We start from the raw sequence: 21236 nt of genomic DNA on the forward strand, positions 1-21236 counted from the left end.
AACTTGCATACAGTCAAACAAAGAGGGCCAGCCACACGTCCTACCTCCACAGAGTTTGTTGTTGGAGCGGTCACAGTTGAAGTTGTCACAGTCGCAGAATTTCCCGCTGTACCGTTCCTCTGGGTTCTCCCTCTTCTTACACTCACAAGTTCCACACACACAGTCTCCGTTGTTGCTGCAGATGTCTGTACCGTTGTCCTTCCGACAGTTACCGTCCAGGTCGTCTGTCCTCACCTCGTCTGTGCTGCACTCACACAGTCTGCCGATACGTCCTTCGTTGCACCTGAACCAAAGCAAGATCGTATTCATTAGTGCACATGGAAGCAAAAAATGTCACTGTGGAAAACAAAAACAAGCATTTCTTATTGGATAAGTTCATGTAGTCCCTTTTGGTCCTTTTTCTACCGTTTGGATCCTAGTGAATATGACCCGTATAGTTTCAGAAGAACATTATGGTAATTCACACCTGAAAATCAGAACCCAAATCAGTGTTATGTTGTGCCTACCTGCAGGCTCCACACTCAAAGGTCCCGTTGCCATTGTGGCAGATCTTGCTGAGAGGTTCTCCGCCTTTGGAACATTCACATTCGCAGATGAAGTTGAGGACGATCTCCACATCCTCATTGAAACCCAGCGGCTTGATCCTAATGGTCTCTGACTTTCCTTGAGATGGACACTTCTGGGACTCGATGGTAATGTCAAAGGACACCTAGGAGATAGGATGATAGAAGGCATTAGTAAGCTCCTGGATACTGGTCTTGAGAAAGACCTCTGAGCTGAAACGTTGAGTAACGGTCAAATATATTCCCTCTTGTTTTTCCAATAGTAACCTCCTAAAAATGTCTTGGATGGTTTACACATTTTTCTAGATGTATTACATTGACAAATATAAATTCTCCATCGCTATTTCAATAGAGACCAGACCACCAAGGACAGGAAGTGCTCGCTCACTTACCTCATCTCCAATGGAGATGTTAGAGCATTTTCTTCCGTTCTCTCCCGTACCAACCACACCATTCTTGCAGATGGACTTGTATTTTATGGACACACCTTCAGGCACCTTGTTGTTCTCCAGAATGACTTCAGATGAAAGAGACTACCAAACACAAAGAATGTTAACCAAATGTGTCAATAGAAAAAACCTGGTAAAAAGTAAAACAGCCTTTCCCATTCAAAGCTGGTGTCAAAGCGAGGGGGTTAAACTCACATTGTAAGAATCGATAATGAGCTTGATGACGTTGCTGGAGTTGGAGGACAGGGTTCCTACTGCTGACTTGGGGATGAGATTCTTCAGTTCCTTGTAAACCGGCTGGAATTCCTCAGTAACTGCAAAAATTGTCTGAATGTTGTTGTCGCTCAGTTTCTGGACCAAATGGGCAATGGAGGGATAGTCCTATTAATTGAAAAGAAATGCAAGATGAAAATGTCAAAACAAACATCAACGATCTATACCACAGAGACATCAGCCAGTCAAACAGCATGTTATACCATATATGATAACCTTATTGTCCGTTCACATGGAAATCCATTTTGTGAGTTGAGCACACAAAATAAGCACACTCTAATGCAACAAATGCAATACAAAATGTCTGGAAGGTATAGAGTATATAGTATACAGAGAAACACATACGTAGTAATGGCTCATGGTGTACATGTTGTTTTCCAGATGACACTTTCCATCGTTGGGCAGAACGATGCCGCCCAGTTTGCCGTCTCCAGCAAAGTGGAACCCAGCGTCAGTGGAGAACACCAGCAGACGAGTGACGTTCCTCCAGCCAATGGCATCCTGCAGGGGGATGGACAGAAACAAATTCAACCAATTAGAGCTCTCGAAAAATTAATTCTCCAAAATATATCAAAATTCTTTGTTGCAATGCTTTGCACTAGGGCTAAACCAATTTAGTCGACTAGTCGATTGTTTGGTTGATAAGCTGTTCTTTTAGTCAGGCAGTAGCAAAATGTTTATAAACAAATCATGGTGTATAAGACACCTGTCTGATGGACTGATCCATTGGTATTTGGTATTTTATTACGATCCCCAATAGCTGTTGCAAAAGCAGCAGCTACTCTTCCTGGAGTCCACACAAAACATGAAACATAATACAGAACATCATTAGACAAGAACAGCTCAAGGACAGAACTACATACATTTTTTAAAAGGCACACATAGCCTACATATCAATGCATACACAAACTATCTAGGTCAAATAGGGGAGAGGCGTTATGCTGCGAGGTGTTGCTTTATCTGTTTTTTGAAACCAGGTTGGCTGTTTATTTGAGCAATATGAGATAGAAGTTCCATGCAATAATAATATAATATTGTACGTTTTCTTGAATTTGTTCTGGACTTGGAGACTATGAAAAGACCCCTGGTGGCTTGTCTGGTGGGATAAGTGTGTAAGTTGACTATGCAAACAATTTGGGATTTTCAACACATTGCATCACTTCTTATTTTTATTAGAAACGTTAGTCTCCTCAACTCTTAGCCAAGAGAGACTGGCATGCATAGTATTTATAAGCCCTCTGATTACAAATAAGAGCAAAACGTGCAGCTCTGTTCTGGGCCAGCTGCAGCTTAACTAGGTCTTTCCTTGCAGCACTGGACCACACGACTGGACAATAATCAAGATTAGACAAAACTAGAGACTGCAGAACTTGCTTTTTGGAGTGTGGTGGCCGTGGGGACGGCACAGTCCATCGGTGTAAGACATTTGCTACTGAAATTGTATATGGTTATATTATGTAAAAACAATGGTGCAAAAATAATATTTTATAACAAATGCGCTTTGTCCCGCATTGGCTAGTGGTTGCTGTCCGCGGTTCTGAAACACAGTGCACTGTTAAATTGACGACTTTTCCTAGACCATGTTGCAATATGCATAATAGCAAAGTTAACTAGCATATTGGTGTGGAGAACAATGCGGGGGAGACAGCAGCGAAGTTAGGAGACGAAAACAGCCCTTGCCTTAATTGTCTTAAGAAAATTGAGGAGAGGGAACCAATTAGGTCTATAAATCAATAGCCTAACTGTTTAATGTGCCTGGCTTTATAAATCATCACATCTATAGAAATAAGACTGATCCTGATGCCTGTGTGATTAATAGCCTACTGATTCTGTGCGCACCAAGCCTCAGGCAACCACAACATGTCAGATAAAGTACACAAATTCAGCTGTTTTTAATATTTGTTATGCTGTAATAAAGGCTTTACACTTGTTTTCCATTAGACCAGCCTCTCTGGTATTATTTATCAGTGTTGTTTACACTGTTTACACTGTTCTAAATGATTTGTATTTCTAATAGTGACCTTAATTTTCCTTGATCTTTGTATTATTATTATAATAATCATCATTATTACAATAATAATAAATCATGTTTTCATTGGTAGGCTTAGTATAGTATCCTTGTATAACCACCATTGAGCTGTAGGCCTAAGAGCACATCCTGTTTAGTCTTACTTAGGCCTATATTTCAATACTTACGTAGGCTACTGTATCAATCAATAATGTATTAGTTCATGTTATCCCAGCATAGGAGTCATTCATGATTTGAATAATTAGAGTAAACAATAAATAGGCCTAAACCGTTCCATTTCGGGAATAGCATTCACGAATGAATGCAACTTTAGTCTTTGCTGTAATAAAGGCTATAAAAAAAAAACTGACTCTCTGGTACGCGTATTTATTTAATGTTTACAGTCAGGAAATTTATATTGTAATCTAACAGCACCCGTTTGACAAACATAAAATGCACGCAGCGCTTGCACCTCACGTTTTTCTTGGTCTCCAGTATTTTCCACAACTAGTCAAATTTGTTCCACACATCTGACTTCCCCTTTACCTCCTGGGCAACCAGTAAACATTCCCCAGTTTCAAGTTTATTTGTCACGTCCTCTGCATCCATTTTGCTGTCACGGGTTACGGTGTTCAGAGTTAGTAATAACCAATTAATTGATGATATGCTATAGGTCAGGCCCTATTGGTCACATGCATGTGATGCATACATGTGTCATGTGAAGAGAGCAAGAGTTGAGGGAATAGGGAATGTTTTAACTAAACAAATTGAGGGATTTCAGTAACAACATTTAAGTCAGAAATGGCTGCAATTATGTTGCAGCTTCAGCAACACGGGCAGTGTGAACACACTGTTGGTGTTCTGTGGTGGTCGCTACAGCAGGGAGGAGAGAGAAACAACGGGTGCTAGTCACAGTCACTCGCAGTTTTGTTTTAACACAGTCTGAGCCAGGGCCAGCACAATCAAATAAATTGCGGTCGGACTCCTGTTAGTCATTTGTGTGTCTTAATTATTTAATCAAACAGTTTGCTTAAAGCATCAGACAAGCTCGGTGCCTATAGTTGATTTGATTAAAATGCATAGGATGTGTCTATATATGGAGAAATATATTTTCAACCAACCGATTGGTCGAATGAACAGAAAACTTTTTATTTTTTGGGGTACTTTCCACTGGTTGGTATTATTTCAATCATTCACCATTCTAGCCGATTTGGAACATTCCTGTACTTCTGGGCTGGTATAAAGAGTCTTATATTAGAAGTGCTGATCTAGGATCAGGTCCCCCCTGTCCATGTAATCTTATTTATCTTGATCAGTGGTACTACTGATTGATCCTAGATCAGTCGTACTACTCTGCACTTTATGAATGCAGGCCCTTAATGGAGACTAGCACACTTAGCCCAGGCCAGGTCACTCACCCCACAGACCGCCACCTGCATGATGGCATCAAAGCCTCCCTCAGGGGAGTCCAGGTTTCCAGAGATCTGCTGCTTGCTGACCAGGCTGTTGAACTGCTGCCCATTCTCGGTCAACTTGAGCACGTTCTTATAGCTGAAAGGGCTGGTGCAGTTCTCATTGCTCGTGCAGGGGTTCAACAACCTGGCTGGGGTGGTGCTGATGTAGGGCATCACAGTCTTCTCCACAAATGAGCCGAAACCTGGTTAGGAAAACAGTCAAGGTTTAGAAAGAGCTGGCAGATGAGGCAGAAATGGGTAGCATCTGGCTGTAGCTAAGGAGGAAGGACAGGAGTTGGTAAACCAAGATCTAACATCCAAAGACAGGCTAGCGGCAGGGGGAGGCAGGAGAGAAACATTGAGGAGTGGTGTCCCCCGGCTTATAACCCTGTAGCTGGTCTACAGACAGGCAGAGATGCCCAGCAACTAACTACCTATCTGTATAAAGAAGACCTTTTATAGTCGGTCGAAGAGTTGTTTTACTTTGAACGTTTTAAAGTTGAATGTGTCTTACCAATCCTGAAGTCTGACGTGATCTCCTGCATCTCACGCATCAGGTCAGTCCCCAGGTTCTTGACGTTCTCCAAATCGTCTTTCATGGAGAAAGAGAGGTCCATCAAGTAGTAGAGGTCGATGGGGTAGTCCTCTGCCCGCTTGAACTTCAGCTTAAATGTCTGGGCCTCACCTGCATGGTGGAAATAGAATGGAACAGATTCAGAGAACATGATGACTTCATCATTCCGGATGATACAAACAGCAACAGGATTCTGACTGACAATTTAGATATAGCCATCAATGACTGCATGTTAATGGAAAGTTCAAGAAATATTTAATATCCTAGCAGGAGGCAGGGCCGGTATTCACAAAACCTCTTATTAGAGTAGGATTGCTGATCTAGGATCAGTTCCTCAATGTCCATCTAATCTTATTCATTATGACCTACAAGGTAACTCCTGACCTGTGCTGATATAGGATCAGATTTAAGTCTTTACCAGATCGGAGGTTGAGACTGAGTTTCTGGGGCTGGATCTGAGTGATCTGGTCAGGCTTCAGCTTCTCGGCCACCTCCTTCTTGCGGTTGGTGACGGGCTTGTCCTTGTCAATGGAGATACTGCCCCGGGGGTTCTCGATCTTGGCCTTACTGCAGCCCTTCGTGATCAGGGACTTCAGCTCATCACAGCGAGCTGACTTAGACTCTCCCTGCTTCAGGAAGTCCTGCAGAGAAAGAAAACACGTCCTCATTAGCAATGACAAATAACCCAAACTTTATTTATCAACTTTTCACAATAGTTATCATAGATACAAAAATACACGGTATGCCTGTCAAGACTGGCCCTTGACTAGAAATGCCCTGGAGGTTTGGATTTTAATGAGTTCTGTCCTCTAGCTATTTAATGTTACCCTGCATGTGCAAGCTATCTGAACACTTTCCCTGCGTCCCTAATGGCACCCTATATAGTACACTACTTTTGACCATGGCCCGTAGGACTCTGGACTAAAGTAGTGCCCTATGTAGGGAATAGGGTGCCATTTGGGACACAGAAATAGGCCATTCTCCATCGGGAACAGGCAAAGTTTAGATTGGATGCACATAATTTCACACAAGGTACTGCAGTGGTTTGCCAAAGACAATGTGCCAAGTCTGAATGAAAATAGTACTATGTCTGGCGTCATTCTTAAAAAGGGGATTTTTCTGAATCAAACCATCACACATAATTTTATAATGGGTATTATTGCTGAAGATGTCAGTTTTTGCTTCTGTTTCATCAGTGTTGAACGAGGTACCTGACATTTGGTGTTGCTCATTGAGATTGGTAAACAGGTCGACTGCACTAAGTTCTTCAGCAGCCTGCATTGTTGACCTTTGATAAAGAACAGGTATGCATCCCACATGGCACCCTATTCCCTATATAGTGCACTACACTTGACATGGCCCCATAAGGCTCAGGTCAAAAGTAGTGCACTATGTAGGGAATAGGGTGCCATTTGGGACACAGGCCCAGGCAGGCTATGACAGGAAGCGTCAGGGTGAGTTATGTTCTGCAACGTGACTCACGACGGCTCTGCATTACAATACTCTGAGTTGCCTGCACCCCCACCCTACCATTTCACAGCAAGCTCTCTAACTGGTATTGGAATGATATCCCTGCCATTGTTAACCTCTAAATACAAACACTGTTGAGGTAACTGCTTCTCGTTCGATAAGTCGAAACATTCTGCCCCTGTGAGCGTGTGCACTCAAACAACTATCAAAAGACACACTTACAGCGTCTGTACACCATCCACATTTCTCTGCCACCTGGATGCATTCCCCACATGATTGTGCATTTGCCTTGATGCAATCACTGCCCTCTGAAAGGAAGAAGCAATACTTTGTAAGAAACAGCCACAACTATTTGGCAGCATTCAGAAAGTTTGCGTCATAAACGGCACCCGATTCCCCGTCTAGTGCACTACGGTGGTCTACTATGGTCAAAAAGTAGTGCACTACATTGTATATAGGGTTCATTTGGGATGCAGAAATTTAAAGCTGCCCCTCTAGCTGGCTCAACATGCTATTTCACTTCTTCCAATATATTCCATTGAAAGCCAGGCAGCTGTAGACAATTTTTTGAATACACAACATCCTCCCATTAGGATAACTGGTCTCGTAAAACCATAATGCAATCCTAAAATTAACTGCCACACTATCATGATCTGAAGAATATGCATCAAAGAGCAACAAAGATAAGTCAATAGAGCAGACAAAACAGCAAGATGTAGAACATTGTGTGTCTTGTGTGTGTCTCAAATGACCTTACCTTGCTGTGCACTGCAGAAACATAGGATTCCTAATAATGTTGCTATAGAAAGTAGCTTCACATCCATCTGAAAGGAGACAAAAACAGACAGTGGATTAATTCAATCTACTGGACATGGATTGAATGAAGCACATATCATATTTTAAAAGCAAGAAGCCACAAAGAGCTGTAACGGAAAAGATATCGCGATATAGGTATAAAAATACTCCCTGGTCTTAATACCTGCTGTATGTAAAACATTGTGTGCTACAGCTTGGAAAATAAATATATGAGTCTCTGGATGACAACATAATGTTTGTTTTCCTAAAGAAGTTAAATATGCTTCGTGTTTTGTTTCCTTGCCAAGATACTAAACAAGAATCGCGATACTGGCATCTTCCAAGCCGTACAAAAGGACCTCTTTATAAGTCGCAGTGTAGAATATGCATGTCAGTGGTTATGAAGCTGTGGTAAAGCATTTGGTGGAGGGTTTTAAGTGTGAGAACATCTAGATACGTTTCCTGTATGTGACCAAATCTAACTTTTTGTTAGGCCTCTATCATGAGGGTGTTTTGAGAAGTGTGCAAAACATTTAGCACAACACGAACAAAGCAAGTTAATTTCATGTAGGGATAGACGGCTGCTGTTTAAGCACGCCGAAGGTAATCAGGGATGGGAATATCTAGTCCGGTCATCTTCAGATAAGGACCTACACACCCCCAGAGATACACAGAGGACAGGAGTCAAAGTCCTTGCTTTAAATGTGTTCGTCAGCACTTGAAGGAAGACATTGTTCGAGCTGCTGCAGCTTAATCATTTTTAACATAAATAGGAAACTAATGCAGCACTCAGAACACTACCACCATTGTCACTGAACAGAAAACCCATCAAAAAACTAGTTAGGAGAAGAAGAAAAAGTAAATCAGCTGAATTCTGATGTCATTTTCGTGTCAAGACCTTGGAAACATGGTGGCCAACATTCATATTGGGCTAACCCCGATACAGAGAAGATCTGTAAGCATTGCACTGCCTACATTTCACAGTAAATATCTGCGTGCACCATTCCTGAAAAGACTGCACACAAACAAAGAGATTTCTAAAATTGGTGCACGCCATACATACACGTTTCCCGTTGTAAATCAGACCCGTCCTGAAACTGTGCGAGTGTCAACGAGCATTAAAAAACTATTTTAATGATGACAGCAACGCCCTTATTTGCTGTATAATTTGGAAGTATTCGAATTAGGAAATAGCAATAACGAACTTGATCAAATGTCTTTGGAGGTGATGGCAGAAAGTTAAACATTTGCTATAAGCCTAGACAAAAAGTTTATGAAAGAACAACAATTGCAAATAGCTGTGGACCTGTAAACAGACCATTAATAGGGCCTAATGTTTAGCATTTACTTTTTCTCCAACCTATGCTCGCGCTGCCTGCGAATTCTGAAACAATGTCTACTCACAGTGGTAGCCATGCACACTTCAATACTAAATATCAACTGTCTGTTCACCTGTATGCTATATTAACCACACTTCTTTTCTGATGCATAGAGGTAAATACTTAAAATAGTGTATCTAATAGGGCCAAATAAATGAGAGATGTGCATGGTGATTTGTTGTAGACTATGACTACTTTGGGAATATGAACCCATCGTGGTTAGAAAAGGCGAAGAAGTTATTCTGCAATGGTTATGAAAATATTATGTGTAAAAATGCAATAGTCTACTCGATAAATTTGGAATGACAATATTCAGACTTAAGCTACAGAAGTAACCTACAACGGTCTGTTCCACGTCAATAAACTGCGCCCCGGATCGGATGGCATATGGCAAAATACATGAACTGGCTTATCTATTTAGTACTGTAAAGCGGATCCAATTATACAAGCGATGGGAAGAACGGTATCCTTGTAGGCATATGCTACCTCGGGACTATGAAACCATCACAGAAAAAAGTGAGGAATTGATTACGCATGGATCATGGAAATTAAATAAATAGCCTAGGAAATAGAGGCCTATTCCTAATTATTTTAAAATGCAATTAAATACATTCTCTACTCTCACTAATGGCAAATGATTGCATCTTATTATGAACCTGTTCATAGTTATGAATAAGCATGTCCATCTTATCTACTTGCAATGCAATTAGAAATGCACCAATATGGCAAGTTGGCCGATACCCAATATTTTCCTTGCCAAAAAACCCGATACCGATATGTAAAAATCTTGCGGCCTCTTAACTATTTAACTGTACTAGAATGCTTAACACACATAGCGGTCTAAGGCGCTGCATCTCCGTGCAAGAGGCGTCCCTACAGTCCCAGGTTCGAATCCAGGCTGTATCACATCCGGCCGTGATTGGGAGTCCAATTGGGCGGCGCACAATTTGCCCAGCGTCGTCCAGGCCGTCATTGTAAATAAGAATTTGTTCTTAACAGACTTGCCTAGTTAAAAAGTTCACACACAACAAAGTTATGTCCCCATTACCAGTAAAACATAATCAAAACCTATTTCTTTCACTTACTTGCTGTGCTGTTTCATTGTTGAGTCATTTCATTCTCAACAAGGATTTCTATGGAACGCCCTTTGGGTCGTTGCGTGTCAAATAACACAACATCTGTTTCAGTAGCTATAGTTAGCTAGCTAACTATATAGCTAGGTGTCATCTAAAAAGGACCCTAATTTATAAGACAGTTCTTATTTGATTAATGGTGGTCAGACCCATCTATGTGAAGCTAGCCACAATAAGGATTAGCCACAGTGGACTTTGCGGGTTAGCCTTCAAAATAAAAGTATTGCATAATTCTACTATTTGTATTCATTTGCATCACTGTCAATTACATACTTTTACTTAGAAGGCAAACCGCAAATTCCACTATTGTGCCTTATCTTTATTGTGGCTAGCTTTGCAACACATAACTCGGTCCGGTCGGGCCTCACTAGCCAGATTAAGCTATTTTATTATGTTAGCTTTGGGCAACATGGTTAAGTAGCTGGCTAGCTATTTATTTTCATGAACTGAAGTTCAATTTCAATAGGCAAACAACTAGCTACTACTTACTCACAAGGATTCCTAAATCATTGCTAAGAATCATGAAAATGACTGCAGTTTCTACTGGCCATTTTTGTTTCAATCTGGTTGTATTGGTGCTAGCTAGGTACCAAGCTAAAGCTAGCTACCCCAGAAGTTTCAGCCGAACAAATTATGCTTTATTACCAACGCGGTATTGTAAACACATCGTTCGTGGCCGGTATTTGCTTGTTTGCAGACTCTTTGTACAGCTTTGACAGTGCTACTGTATATTTTTTGACACGCAAAGACCCAAACGGCGTTCAATAGTATGTATGTTGTGAAGCTAATAGCAGTGACGCTATTACTGTGTTACTTCGGTAGGGCAACATCTGAAAAATAGCGCACTTGGTAGTGTGTACCGGTGCCCGACCAGTCAGCAAAAGTCAAGATCACCCACGACAGAGAACGGTTGATTGTTAAGGGCAATGAATTCCATCATCTTGCCTTTAATGGATTTCGCCTTTGAGTTGTCTCGCTGAAATTGTCTTACTCTTTCAAATGACTGCTCGACTTCTTGACTGCTCGATCCACACAGCAGACATTGTGTGGGCTAGGTTAGGAATGCTGTGTTGCACATCTAGAGAAACATTGTACGTGGCGTTATTACATAATGTACCTACGTTATATAGGAATGCACGGTAGCTTTGACATCAGTTTTTAATGTCTGCGTTAAACTAGACATCGGCTGATACCGATGTTGGCATCTTTAGCTAATATCGTCCGATTCCGATATATCGTGCATCCCTAAATGCAATACTTCAACCACTAGAAACTGTGCGTACGCATGGTCTCAAGTTTGTAGAAAGGTGAGCACATTTTCACGTCAAGTTCAGTTTTTATAAATGCCAACTTTGCATGAAAAACATGCGTGTTCACACGGTTTATAAACGAGACCCCAGGATCCCAAATGGCACCCTTTTCCCTATATAGTGCCCTACTTTTGACCAGGCCCCATAGGACTATAGTCAAAAGTATTGCACTATATAGCGAATAGGGTGGCATTTGGAACACATTGCTTGACAAGACCACTGCTTCCTAACACAGAGCAGAGAGGTGTGAGTCCTCTACTCCCATATATGGTCCGGCAGCTACATGCCTCCCCAAAGTCCTCCTCCTTCTCGCTCTCTCTCCCAGTGACACATTTCCTCTGACGGCCTGGAATCTGCCCAGTTCTTCTCACTTATGAAGTCAGCACCTCTCAAGTTCTCTCCCTCTCTCAGCCCGGTAAAAGACACAAAGAATGACGGAGAGAGTCCGCCTTGCCAACAATACTTGGTTCAAGAGAGTCAGAGAGCAGAAATAGCCTTATTGGGTATCTTATACTGTAGCATTACCCACTTCACAAATATCACTGAAATATCTCAAAAGTACACCCAGTACTGTATTTATTTTCTTGACAAAATGATCAGCTTGGGCAGGATTTGAGGAAGTTGTGTCTCTGGAACAGACTCCACATGTAGTTGTACACAAGCATGCACAAACTACCTCAGGCATTTGCGTACGTGAACACAGCCTAGCCTACAGTGCCTTCAGAAAATATTCAGACCACTCAACTTTTTCCACATGATTAAATTACAACCTTATTCTAAAATTGATTAAATCGTTTTCCCCCCTCAAATCTACACAAAATACCCCATAATGACAAAGCAAAAACTATTTTTAGAAAATGTTGCTAATTTAAATGTAAAAATATATATAAAAAAACGGAACTATCATATTTACATACACTACTGTTCAAAAGTTTGGGGTCACTTAGAAATGTCCTCGTTTTGAAAGAAAGGCTATTTTATTGTCCATTAAAATAACATCAAATTGATCAGAAATAGAGTGTAGACATTGTTAATGATGTAAATTACTATTGTAGCTGGAAAAGGCCCCTCTCCTCAGATTGCTCAGTTTGGCCTGGAGGCCAGCTCTAAAAAGAGTCTTGGTGGTTCCAAACGTATTCCATTTAAGAATGATGGAGACCGTTGTTCTTGGGAACCTTCAATGCTGCAGACATTTTTTCGTACCCTTCCCCAGATCTGTGCCTCGACACAATCCTGTCTCTGAGGTCTACGGACAATTCTTTCGACCTTATATAGACAGGTGTGCCTTTCCAAATCATATCCAATCAATTGTATTTACCATGGGTGGACTCCAATCAAGTTGTAGAAACATCAAGGATGATCAATGGAAACAGGGTGCCTCTGAGCTCAACTTCGAGTCTCATAGCAAAGGGACTGAATATTTATGTAAATAAGGTACGTTATTTATTTTTAATCAATTTAAAAAAATGTCTAACAACCTGCTTTTGCTTTGTCATTATGGGGTATTGTGTGTAAATTGATGAGGATTTGTATTTATTTAATATATTTTAGAGGAAGGATACAATGTAAGAGGGGGGGGGGGGGGGGGGGGTCAAGGTATATAAAAGTAACACGTCCTGTGGGGGTACTGGCCAGGCCATCTCCACCAAAGAGCTTCAGTGATAACCATATTTGTGAGTGAGAGGGTAAGAGAGAGAAAGTCTTTGTTTCCAGCTCAGGGTATCATCCTCTACAAAGCACCAAATTGCAGGGGGTTGACTGATCTAGGAGACATCCCAAATGGCACCACTACTTTTGGCCAGGGCCAATGTTTCAAAACTATTACTTTTTCTCTCAGCTCCTTGGAGAAATTTGTAGAATTGCAGGAAATTGGCTTAAAAAAAATGTAAAAAATAATCTACCTACACCACCAAGATGGGGCCACTAAAATCCAGCCGTGCACATGGGCTGACCGCACCCTTCACAATGCCCCCTGCCACACTGAGCACCTAAGCCCCCTTTTTATCCAGAAAGAACACTGGTAGCCTAGGCTAAAGGCATCAGCATTCGTCAGTTTGGCCGGCACATAGCCAAACTCTGCTAGGGTGAACCGAACGAGCGTGCTTGCATACTCCCTTAAAAAGATCTTCACTTGAAAAAACAAGAAGCGGCAATAGTACTGTTTTTCCCATTGTGAGACGCCGTAGCCACTATAAACTTCCTCAAATTAGTCAGAATTAATACAAGAAATCTGTCATTAATTTTGACGTTTTTGCAGAAGAGATCTTAGTCATGCAATTTTACATCTAACTAAGATGTTTGGTGAAGTATTTTTCAATTAAAAAATGTGCTTGAAAATGAGTCATCTCTGGTTGAATGACAAAGATTGTTGAAGAATCCCTACTGTTGACCAATTACAGACAAAGGAGCGTAGACTTCGACTACCGACTTCAGCTTGCCTCCATGTGTGCCCGGACAGCCAGGATAAAAAAAAAACAATGTGCAAAAAGAACACAAGTCACAAAATGTCATAATATATGCACAAACTCTTCTGAACTCGTTCGGCTTGGAAGCATGTGGACGCTATATGGAAGAACTGGTACTGTGAAATCTGACAAACACAGCTAAGAGAGACAATGCTGCCAATTGAGCAACATTTTCCGGCATTTTGTGTGTGTCTAAACTAGAGGTCGACCGATTAATCGGAATGGCCGATTAATTAGGGCCAATTTCAAGTTTTCATAAAAATCGGAAATCGGTATTTTTGGGCGCCGATTTGTTTTATTTTTAATACCGTTATTTAACTAGGCAAGTAAGTTAAGAACACATTCTTATTTTCAATGACGGCCTAGGAACGGTGGGTTAACTGCCTTGTTCAGGGGCAGAATGACAGATTTTCACCTTGTCAGCTCGGGGGATCCAATCTTGCAATCTTACAGTTAACTAGTCCAAAGCAATAACGACCTGCCATTATTGCACGGTCGTTGCACTCCACAAGGAGACTGCCTGTTACGCGAATCCAGTAAGCCAAGGTAAGTTGCTAGCTAGCATTAAACTTATCTTATAAAAAACAATCAATCATAATCACTAGTTAACTACACATGGTTGATGATATTACTAGATATTATCTAGCGCTGCATATAATCTGATTGAGCATACAAGTATCTGACTGAGCGGTGGTAGGCAGAAGCAGGTGCGTGAACATTCATTCAAACAGCACATTTGTGCGTTTTGACAGCAGCTCTTCGTTGTGCATCAAGCATTGCGCTGTTTATGACTTCAAGCTTATCAACTCCCGAGATGAGGCTCGTGTAACCGAAGTGAAGTGGCTAGTTAGCGCGAGCTAATTGTCGTTGTGTTGCTGGTTCGAGCGAGGAGAGGGACGGAAGCTATACTGTTACACTGGCAATACTAAAGTGCCTATAAGAACATTCAATAGTCAAAGATGAATGAAATACAAATGGTATAGATGGAAATAGTCCTATAATTCCTACAACCTAAAACTTCTTACCTGGGAATATTGAAGATTCATGTTGAAAGGAACCACCAGCTTTCATATGTTCTCATGTTCTGAGCAAGGAACTGAAACGTTAGCTTTCTTAAATAGCACATATTGCACTTTTACTTTCTTCTCCAACACTTTGTTTTTGCATTATTTACTTGAAGCTAAATTGATTTTAATGATGTATTAAATTAAAAATAAGTGTTCATTCAGTATTGTTGTAGTTGTCATTATATATATATATATAAATAATTAATCGGCATCAGCTTTTTTGGTCCCCCAATAATCGGTATCGGCGTTGAAAAATCATAATCGTCATCCTCTAGTCTAAACCACCTGGATGTCAGTTAAATTTGAGAGGGAATTTAATCTAGGCCCAAGAGTCACCAGATGTCTTTGGCTACATCAAAATACGCACAGTCGAACAGTATCCAATCTGATTTGTAAAACTGCATCCAGAGGTAACTTTCTAAGGGTTTACAGCTGGTCTGCTGTGGTGGTAAGCCTTTCCCAGGGCGCATCCCAAATGTCACCATCCCAAATGTCACCCTATTCCATATATAGTGCACAACTTTTGAACAGGGCCTATAGGGCTCCGGTTCAAAAGTAGTGCACGCAGCCCCAGTCACCGGTCGGGAAAATCCATTCTCTTAGCATGGGAAACCATGACTCATCTTGGCTGAGGACTAGATCATGGGAAAGGGAATATCCATTTTCTAAAAGCAGTATATCAGTCATGGGATACAATCAGTGATTTGTGTAGGGATGAAATAACCCATGTCTACTTTGAGAGATGACAACAGCAGGAAATGTGATGAGAAGCGTCAATTTCATGCCCTTTGCAGCTACAATTTGCTAGAATCTTTGCTCAAACTACTACTATAATGAAAAACCCTGTACAAACATCAAGGAATTTCAGGGATTTTAAAGTGACGTTTCTGAATCTGTTGTGTTGCAACTGTGAACAGACGCTGTCTGTCATGGCATATTTAAGAGCATAATATTTATATTGGTGTGAATAAACTCTGGCGAATCATGGCTTTGTATGGTCAGGATCAACAGAGAGAGAGAGAGCAGTCTAACTGTTGCAGTCGGCAGACCTATCCTTCAGCCCCCACCCCACACACATTTCGTTTTTTTTGTCCTGGTATTACACAACTGATTCAAATAACCAACTATTCAAGCTTTGATTATTTGAATCAGCTGTGTAGTACTAGGGCAAATACCAAAACGTGCACACAGGGGGGGCCCAGGACTTAGTTTGGTAAACTCTGCTTTAGGCTACAGACTGTCAGTGAAATATATAAGGTCTACTGAAGACCTAAGGTCATTTAGCAGACACTTATCCAGAGCGACTTAGACTCAACTGAGGTAGGGAAGCCAACCACATCTCAGTCACTGCAATGCAAACCGAACTCAAGAAATAACTACATTATATTACCACAGTCTACCACTGACCAAACAAATTGTTTTCTATAGGTCTTAAAAGGGTACCTAGGGAGAACACTAGAGGTAACCCAATTCCCTAAACCAATCCCCTGCCGGTCATTGGATGCAGACAGGTCATATTGAAGACAGGGTGGTTTAATCTACAGACTGGCTGAAAGAAGCATGCCTCAGGGGCAGAAATATTATCTCGCTCTGTGATGTAAATTCATCAAACACTCCATTGCAGACACATCTAGTTGCCCTGTCCCTTATGCATGTAACCCTAAGGCTCGACCCACTCACCAGCCTTGGGAGTGACATTCTTGACATTCCTATGCAAAACAGACAGTAGAAAATGAGTGAGAATATCTCCGTAAAACTCTTTCCTACTGCTTCTGTGTGTAAGAATGGCCTGGTTTTGAATCTAAAAACAGTCTGTAGGTTTCCAGCATAATGGACGCATCATGGAAGCTTCAGGCACACACACAGGTCGCCACGTGTGTACTTGACACAATGCAGAATGTGTCAACAGCTCTGCTAGTCTGCTGTACAAAAGTCGACAAACTGCCTGCACTCCAAAATTGTATAGTGATATGTAATTGTTTAGAAAAAGTTACTTGCATTATGGATGCTAAAATAGAGAAAATGCATAGGTTAAGATGTCAATACCTCACCAATGCAAGATTTTGAGCAAACATCAAACCTAGGCCTAATGTTTGCTCAAGGGGCAGCTAAAAAAGGGAGCATATTGCAGTCATTCGTAATGATTAACACAATCCTGTTTAGAGAGGGGGAGACAGTACAAGACCTAACACCTATCCACTGAGTCAGTTGGTTGTGTTTATGGAAGGTTTCATCTTGTTGCTAAGTGGTCGCTAAACTAGCTATGAACTGTTTGAGCTGCATCCGGTGATATAGAAAGAGACAAGACCACACCAGTATGTATGGTGCACGCATCTCACGGCCTCACTCACCTCGCTGGTTAACCACATGAAACCACGATTGTCGGCAGACCACTTTTGGCTGCACACAAATAGGGATGTGTACAAAATAAGCACATTTCTATGGTACTCCTTATGTCAATTAACGTGTAAAATACATTTGCGTGTGCATTTGAATCAAAATATTATCAACACATTCAATGAGTGAATGGTGGGGTATCAATGATAACCCCACAAAATATGTTTGCATTGTTTGTTCTAGGTTAGCGGTCTGGTTGTCCCTCAATAAGGTTAACGGACACTCAACCCCCACTCTCCTTGTCAACTCCCACCTGCTCGCGTAAGTCACAGTGCACTCTCACCCCTTCTCTCTTTCTCTCCCTCTGTGTATTAGCTCTCATAGCAGAAAATTAATACATTTCTTTGAAGCTGCAGTATGTAACTTTTTGGGTGACCTGACCAAATGCACATAGAAATCTGAGTTATAGATCTGTCAATGTCATCAAAAGCAAGTATAAGAAGCGGCAGATGTGTTCTATGTGCGCTATTTCTATGCGTTCCATTCTTCAGTTCCGATTTTAATACACCAGCTTCAAACAGCTGAAAATACAACATTTTTTGGTCATTGAAAATATATTTCACAGCTGTTTAGATGGTATAATGATTCTCTACACTTTGCATTGCTTGTTTTGTCACAAACTGAATTTAAGCAAACTATTAGAATTTTAGCAACCAGGAAAAGGCTGAGTTATTTCTGCATATTGCACCTTTAATTCAACTGCTGTGTATGCTGCTCTCCCTTAACAGCACTGTGTGGATGGATCAGCAAGAACATTGGGTCGTACAAGGGAATACTGAGGAAACAACCTAAACTGAGGAATTCCTGCAATGAATCCAATTAATTTTTTGATGTGTTTTCACGGGGGGTGTCTACAAGCCAGTAGGCTACTCAATGGTGTGAACAAGAGCTGCCTTCTTGACATGATCTTAGCCATAATGTATCTAGCGTCTCAGAGTAGAAGTGCTGACCAGGGACCAGCCCCCCATCCATGAAAGCTATTATTTGTGATCTAAAAGACTAAACTGATCCTAGATCATCACTCTTACTCTGAGACACTTGATAGTGTACATACAGCCCGTTACAATTATAATATTTTTTATTTTATTTAACCTTTGTTTAACTAGGCAAGTCAGTTAAGAACAAATTCTTATTTACAATGACAGCCTAGGGACAGTGGGTTACTGCCTTGTTCAGGGGCAGAACGACAGATTTATACCTTGTCCCCACGGGGATTCGATTTAGCAATCTTTCGGTTAGTGGCCCAACGCTCTAACCGCTAGGCTACCTGCCGCCTAAATATATTACCTACAGCAAACATGTGTAACTCCTCCCAGAAAAGGAGGTGGGGGTAGGTCTTGATCTCAGATCGTACCCAGAGAACACATTCCAACTTAGTCATGTTCCAGATCCAGAACACATAAGAGTTAAAACACATAAAATGACTAATGCAAACTTCCACAATGAGGGGTCTAGGGCTATTCATTTTAGTCGACACTGCCAGGCCTGAGGGGTCTACTCATTTGAGCCTGCAATGTGACTCATATCTGACTAGCAAGCCTGAACAGCATGCCGTTGAATCAGTACTGGCCAGTCATCTGTTGAATCAGTCGGACAACTCAGGGGGTCGTATGTATCAAGCATCTCACAATAGGTGTGCTGACTTAGGATCAGTCTAGAATTTTTAAATCACAATGAATAACAATGGACAGGGGGAGCTGATCCTAGCACTCCTACTCTAAGACGTTTGACCCCATGACAGATCAGTCATATAGCCTACAGCATACAGTATGATATTATTCGGACACTCCTAGTCTAGCGTCCCAAATGGTACCCTACACCCTTATAGTGCGCTACTTTTGACCAGAGACCATTTTGCACTACTTTTTAAGTAGTGTACTATTGAGGGAATAGGGTGCCAGTTGGGACACAAACCTAGGCTAGCCCGGTGCTATTGTTGCTGTTGAAGGGATTGTTTGGGAAATCCTTTCCCAGAATCATATTAACACTTGGATACCATTTTTATGACTGAGTTCAGTTTGAATTAAGTTGCCAACTAGCATTAGCACAATGACTGGAAGTCTATGGGAACAGCTAGAATGCCAGCTGTTCCTGTAGACTTCCAGTCAATGCGCTAATGCTAGTTAGCATTGGTTTACAAAACTACGTCCAGTATGAACAAAGTTAGTCATAAAAATGGTAGCGTAGCACCCCGTATTATGGGTATACTCAACAGCGTTTAAGAAATATATTACCTTCAACAGTGTTATCTTGTGATCAAGTCATCAATGTTTTGTGATTGGTATCGTAAAAAAGTTAGCTAAACGAGTTAGCAAATAGCATGTTTGACATTTCAGTGTAAATACTATCACTGTTACCTCTTTGATTAGCAGTTTAGCAAAAAAAAATATGTCCCGTATTATCGGCATACGGTCCCTTACTATTTTGTTAAATTACAAGATTATGCGTTTTTTTTTTTTTTATTTAAAAAAGAGACCAACCTCATCTCCAAAGTGTTTACTAGATAGTTGACTAGCCTTCCGGTAAAAAAAATTGCTTGCTTGTCAACTTTTCATTGCGTAGCCCGGTGCGCCCTCCTGTAGCCCCTTAAAAATGGTTCTTCGCCAACATCTTATTCAGTGTTGTAACCAAATAAAATGTACAGATTAATCTTATGTTTTGAATAAGTAGATAACAGTTTAATACTAACATATGAATAATTTAGGTAAAAAGTTGGATATTAAATTATGTGTGGACTGTCGCACAGCTTAATTTTACAATATACAGCATATATATATATATATGACTTTTTTTTTTACTCTCAAAACCTAACTTACATAAACTGTGATCAGCTAGCTTGAAGGGTGGCTTTAGTCGCAAAAAGTACCATTACTTCCCAGGCCATTTGTATGTTGAGCTCGAGGTGATTTAATCCTCTAGAGTGTCCGATGTTGGGGGGGAAATTAGCTAACCATGAGTTCATCTGATTTAAGCAGATAAAGGGCGTTAAAGGGATAGTTCAGGATTTTTGCATTAAGTCCTAACAACGTAACTAACAGAAGGCAATGTATGAACATATGACTAAGTCACTTTGGATAAAGCTTCTGCTAAATGGCATATATTGTATTATATAGGGAAGGGAAGTGACTCATTGGGTCAGCCCAACACCACTTCTACCCCGTGGTCTGTGTGCTATTATGAAGCATCTGAAGTGACTCTGAGCCTATGTAATTACCACTGTGTGTGTGTGCGTGCAGGCGCAAGATAAAATGCAAGAGGGGGGGTTCACTCCTTGACTCCTGCCCTTGAGACATTAATGCTATGTCATCAAACGTTCTAGGTCTATGATATCAGACAGGATCTCCTAATCAAAGACTTATTTCACCCCAATTAATCTGACTAAGGCCATTAAACGAACACACTTTAATCCTTAAAATAAGAAATTAACGAGAATGGCTCAGCCAGACAGCAAATAGCAATTTGGATTGGTGTCAGTGCTTAAGGCGTCTGCATGCTTCCTATCCGAAACAATTAGTGCAAATATTCTGATGACATTTTGTAGCTTTTTGTTAGTTTTGGTCTTCGGCACGGGGTTTTTCGGCTGTTTGTGAACACACATTTTTTGTGTGTCTGTTCCCGAAGTCTACGCCCCTTTGTTGGTGATTGGTCAACAGTAGGGATTCTTCAATCAAGTGTTTGTCATTCAAGAGATTAATCATTTTCATGCAAATGTTTTGACTTGAGAAATAGTTATATATAAAATTGCATGACTAAGATCAGAGACTAAAAACATCAACTCAAGAAATATGTCATTAAATATCTTAGATTATTTTGAATGAGTGTTTACTTGCTACTTGCTATGTGTGTACTTGCTACAGTGTCTCAAGATGGACAAACGGTACCATTGACACCTTTTTCTC

General features: G+C 40.9%; 1 protein-coding gene across 2 annotated transcripts in view; it reads right to left on the reverse strand.

The window, feature by feature from the left end:
* LOC110530238 (integrin beta-1) overlaps window positions 1-21236 on the reverse strand; it is a 30139-nt gene that overhangs the window by 7018 nt on the left and 1885 nt on the right. For both annotated transcript variants that reach the window (XM_021613136.3, XM_021613135.3), the window contains exons 2-11: window positions 7549-7615; window positions 7014-7099; window positions 5740-5962; window positions 5262-5432; window positions 4712-4950; window positions 1631-1786; window positions 1208-1393; window positions 956-1096; window positions 507-709; window positions 45-283 (exon numbers count right to left, since the gene is read on the reverse strand). In XM_021613136.3, the coding sequence (XP_021468811.1) occupies window positions 45-283; window positions 507-709; window positions 956-1096; window positions 1208-1393; window positions 1631-1786; window positions 4712-4950; window positions 5262-5432; window positions 5740-5962; window positions 7014-7099; window positions 7549-7615 (1711 nt within the window). The remainder of the gene's footprint in view (window positions 1-44; window positions 284-506; window positions 710-955; window positions 1097-1207; window positions 1394-1630; window positions 1787-4711; window positions 4951-5261; window positions 5433-5739; window positions 5963-7013; window positions 7100-7548; window positions 7616-21236) is intronic.

The sequence above is a fragment of the Oncorhynchus mykiss genome, chromosome 8 (assembly GCF_057628025.1).
Source record: "Oncorhynchus mykiss isolate SJ-2025 chromosome 8, ASM5762802v1, whole genome shotgun sequence".
NCBI lineage: Eukaryota > Metazoa > Chordata > Actinopteri > Salmoniformes > Salmonidae > Oncorhynchus > Oncorhynchus mykiss.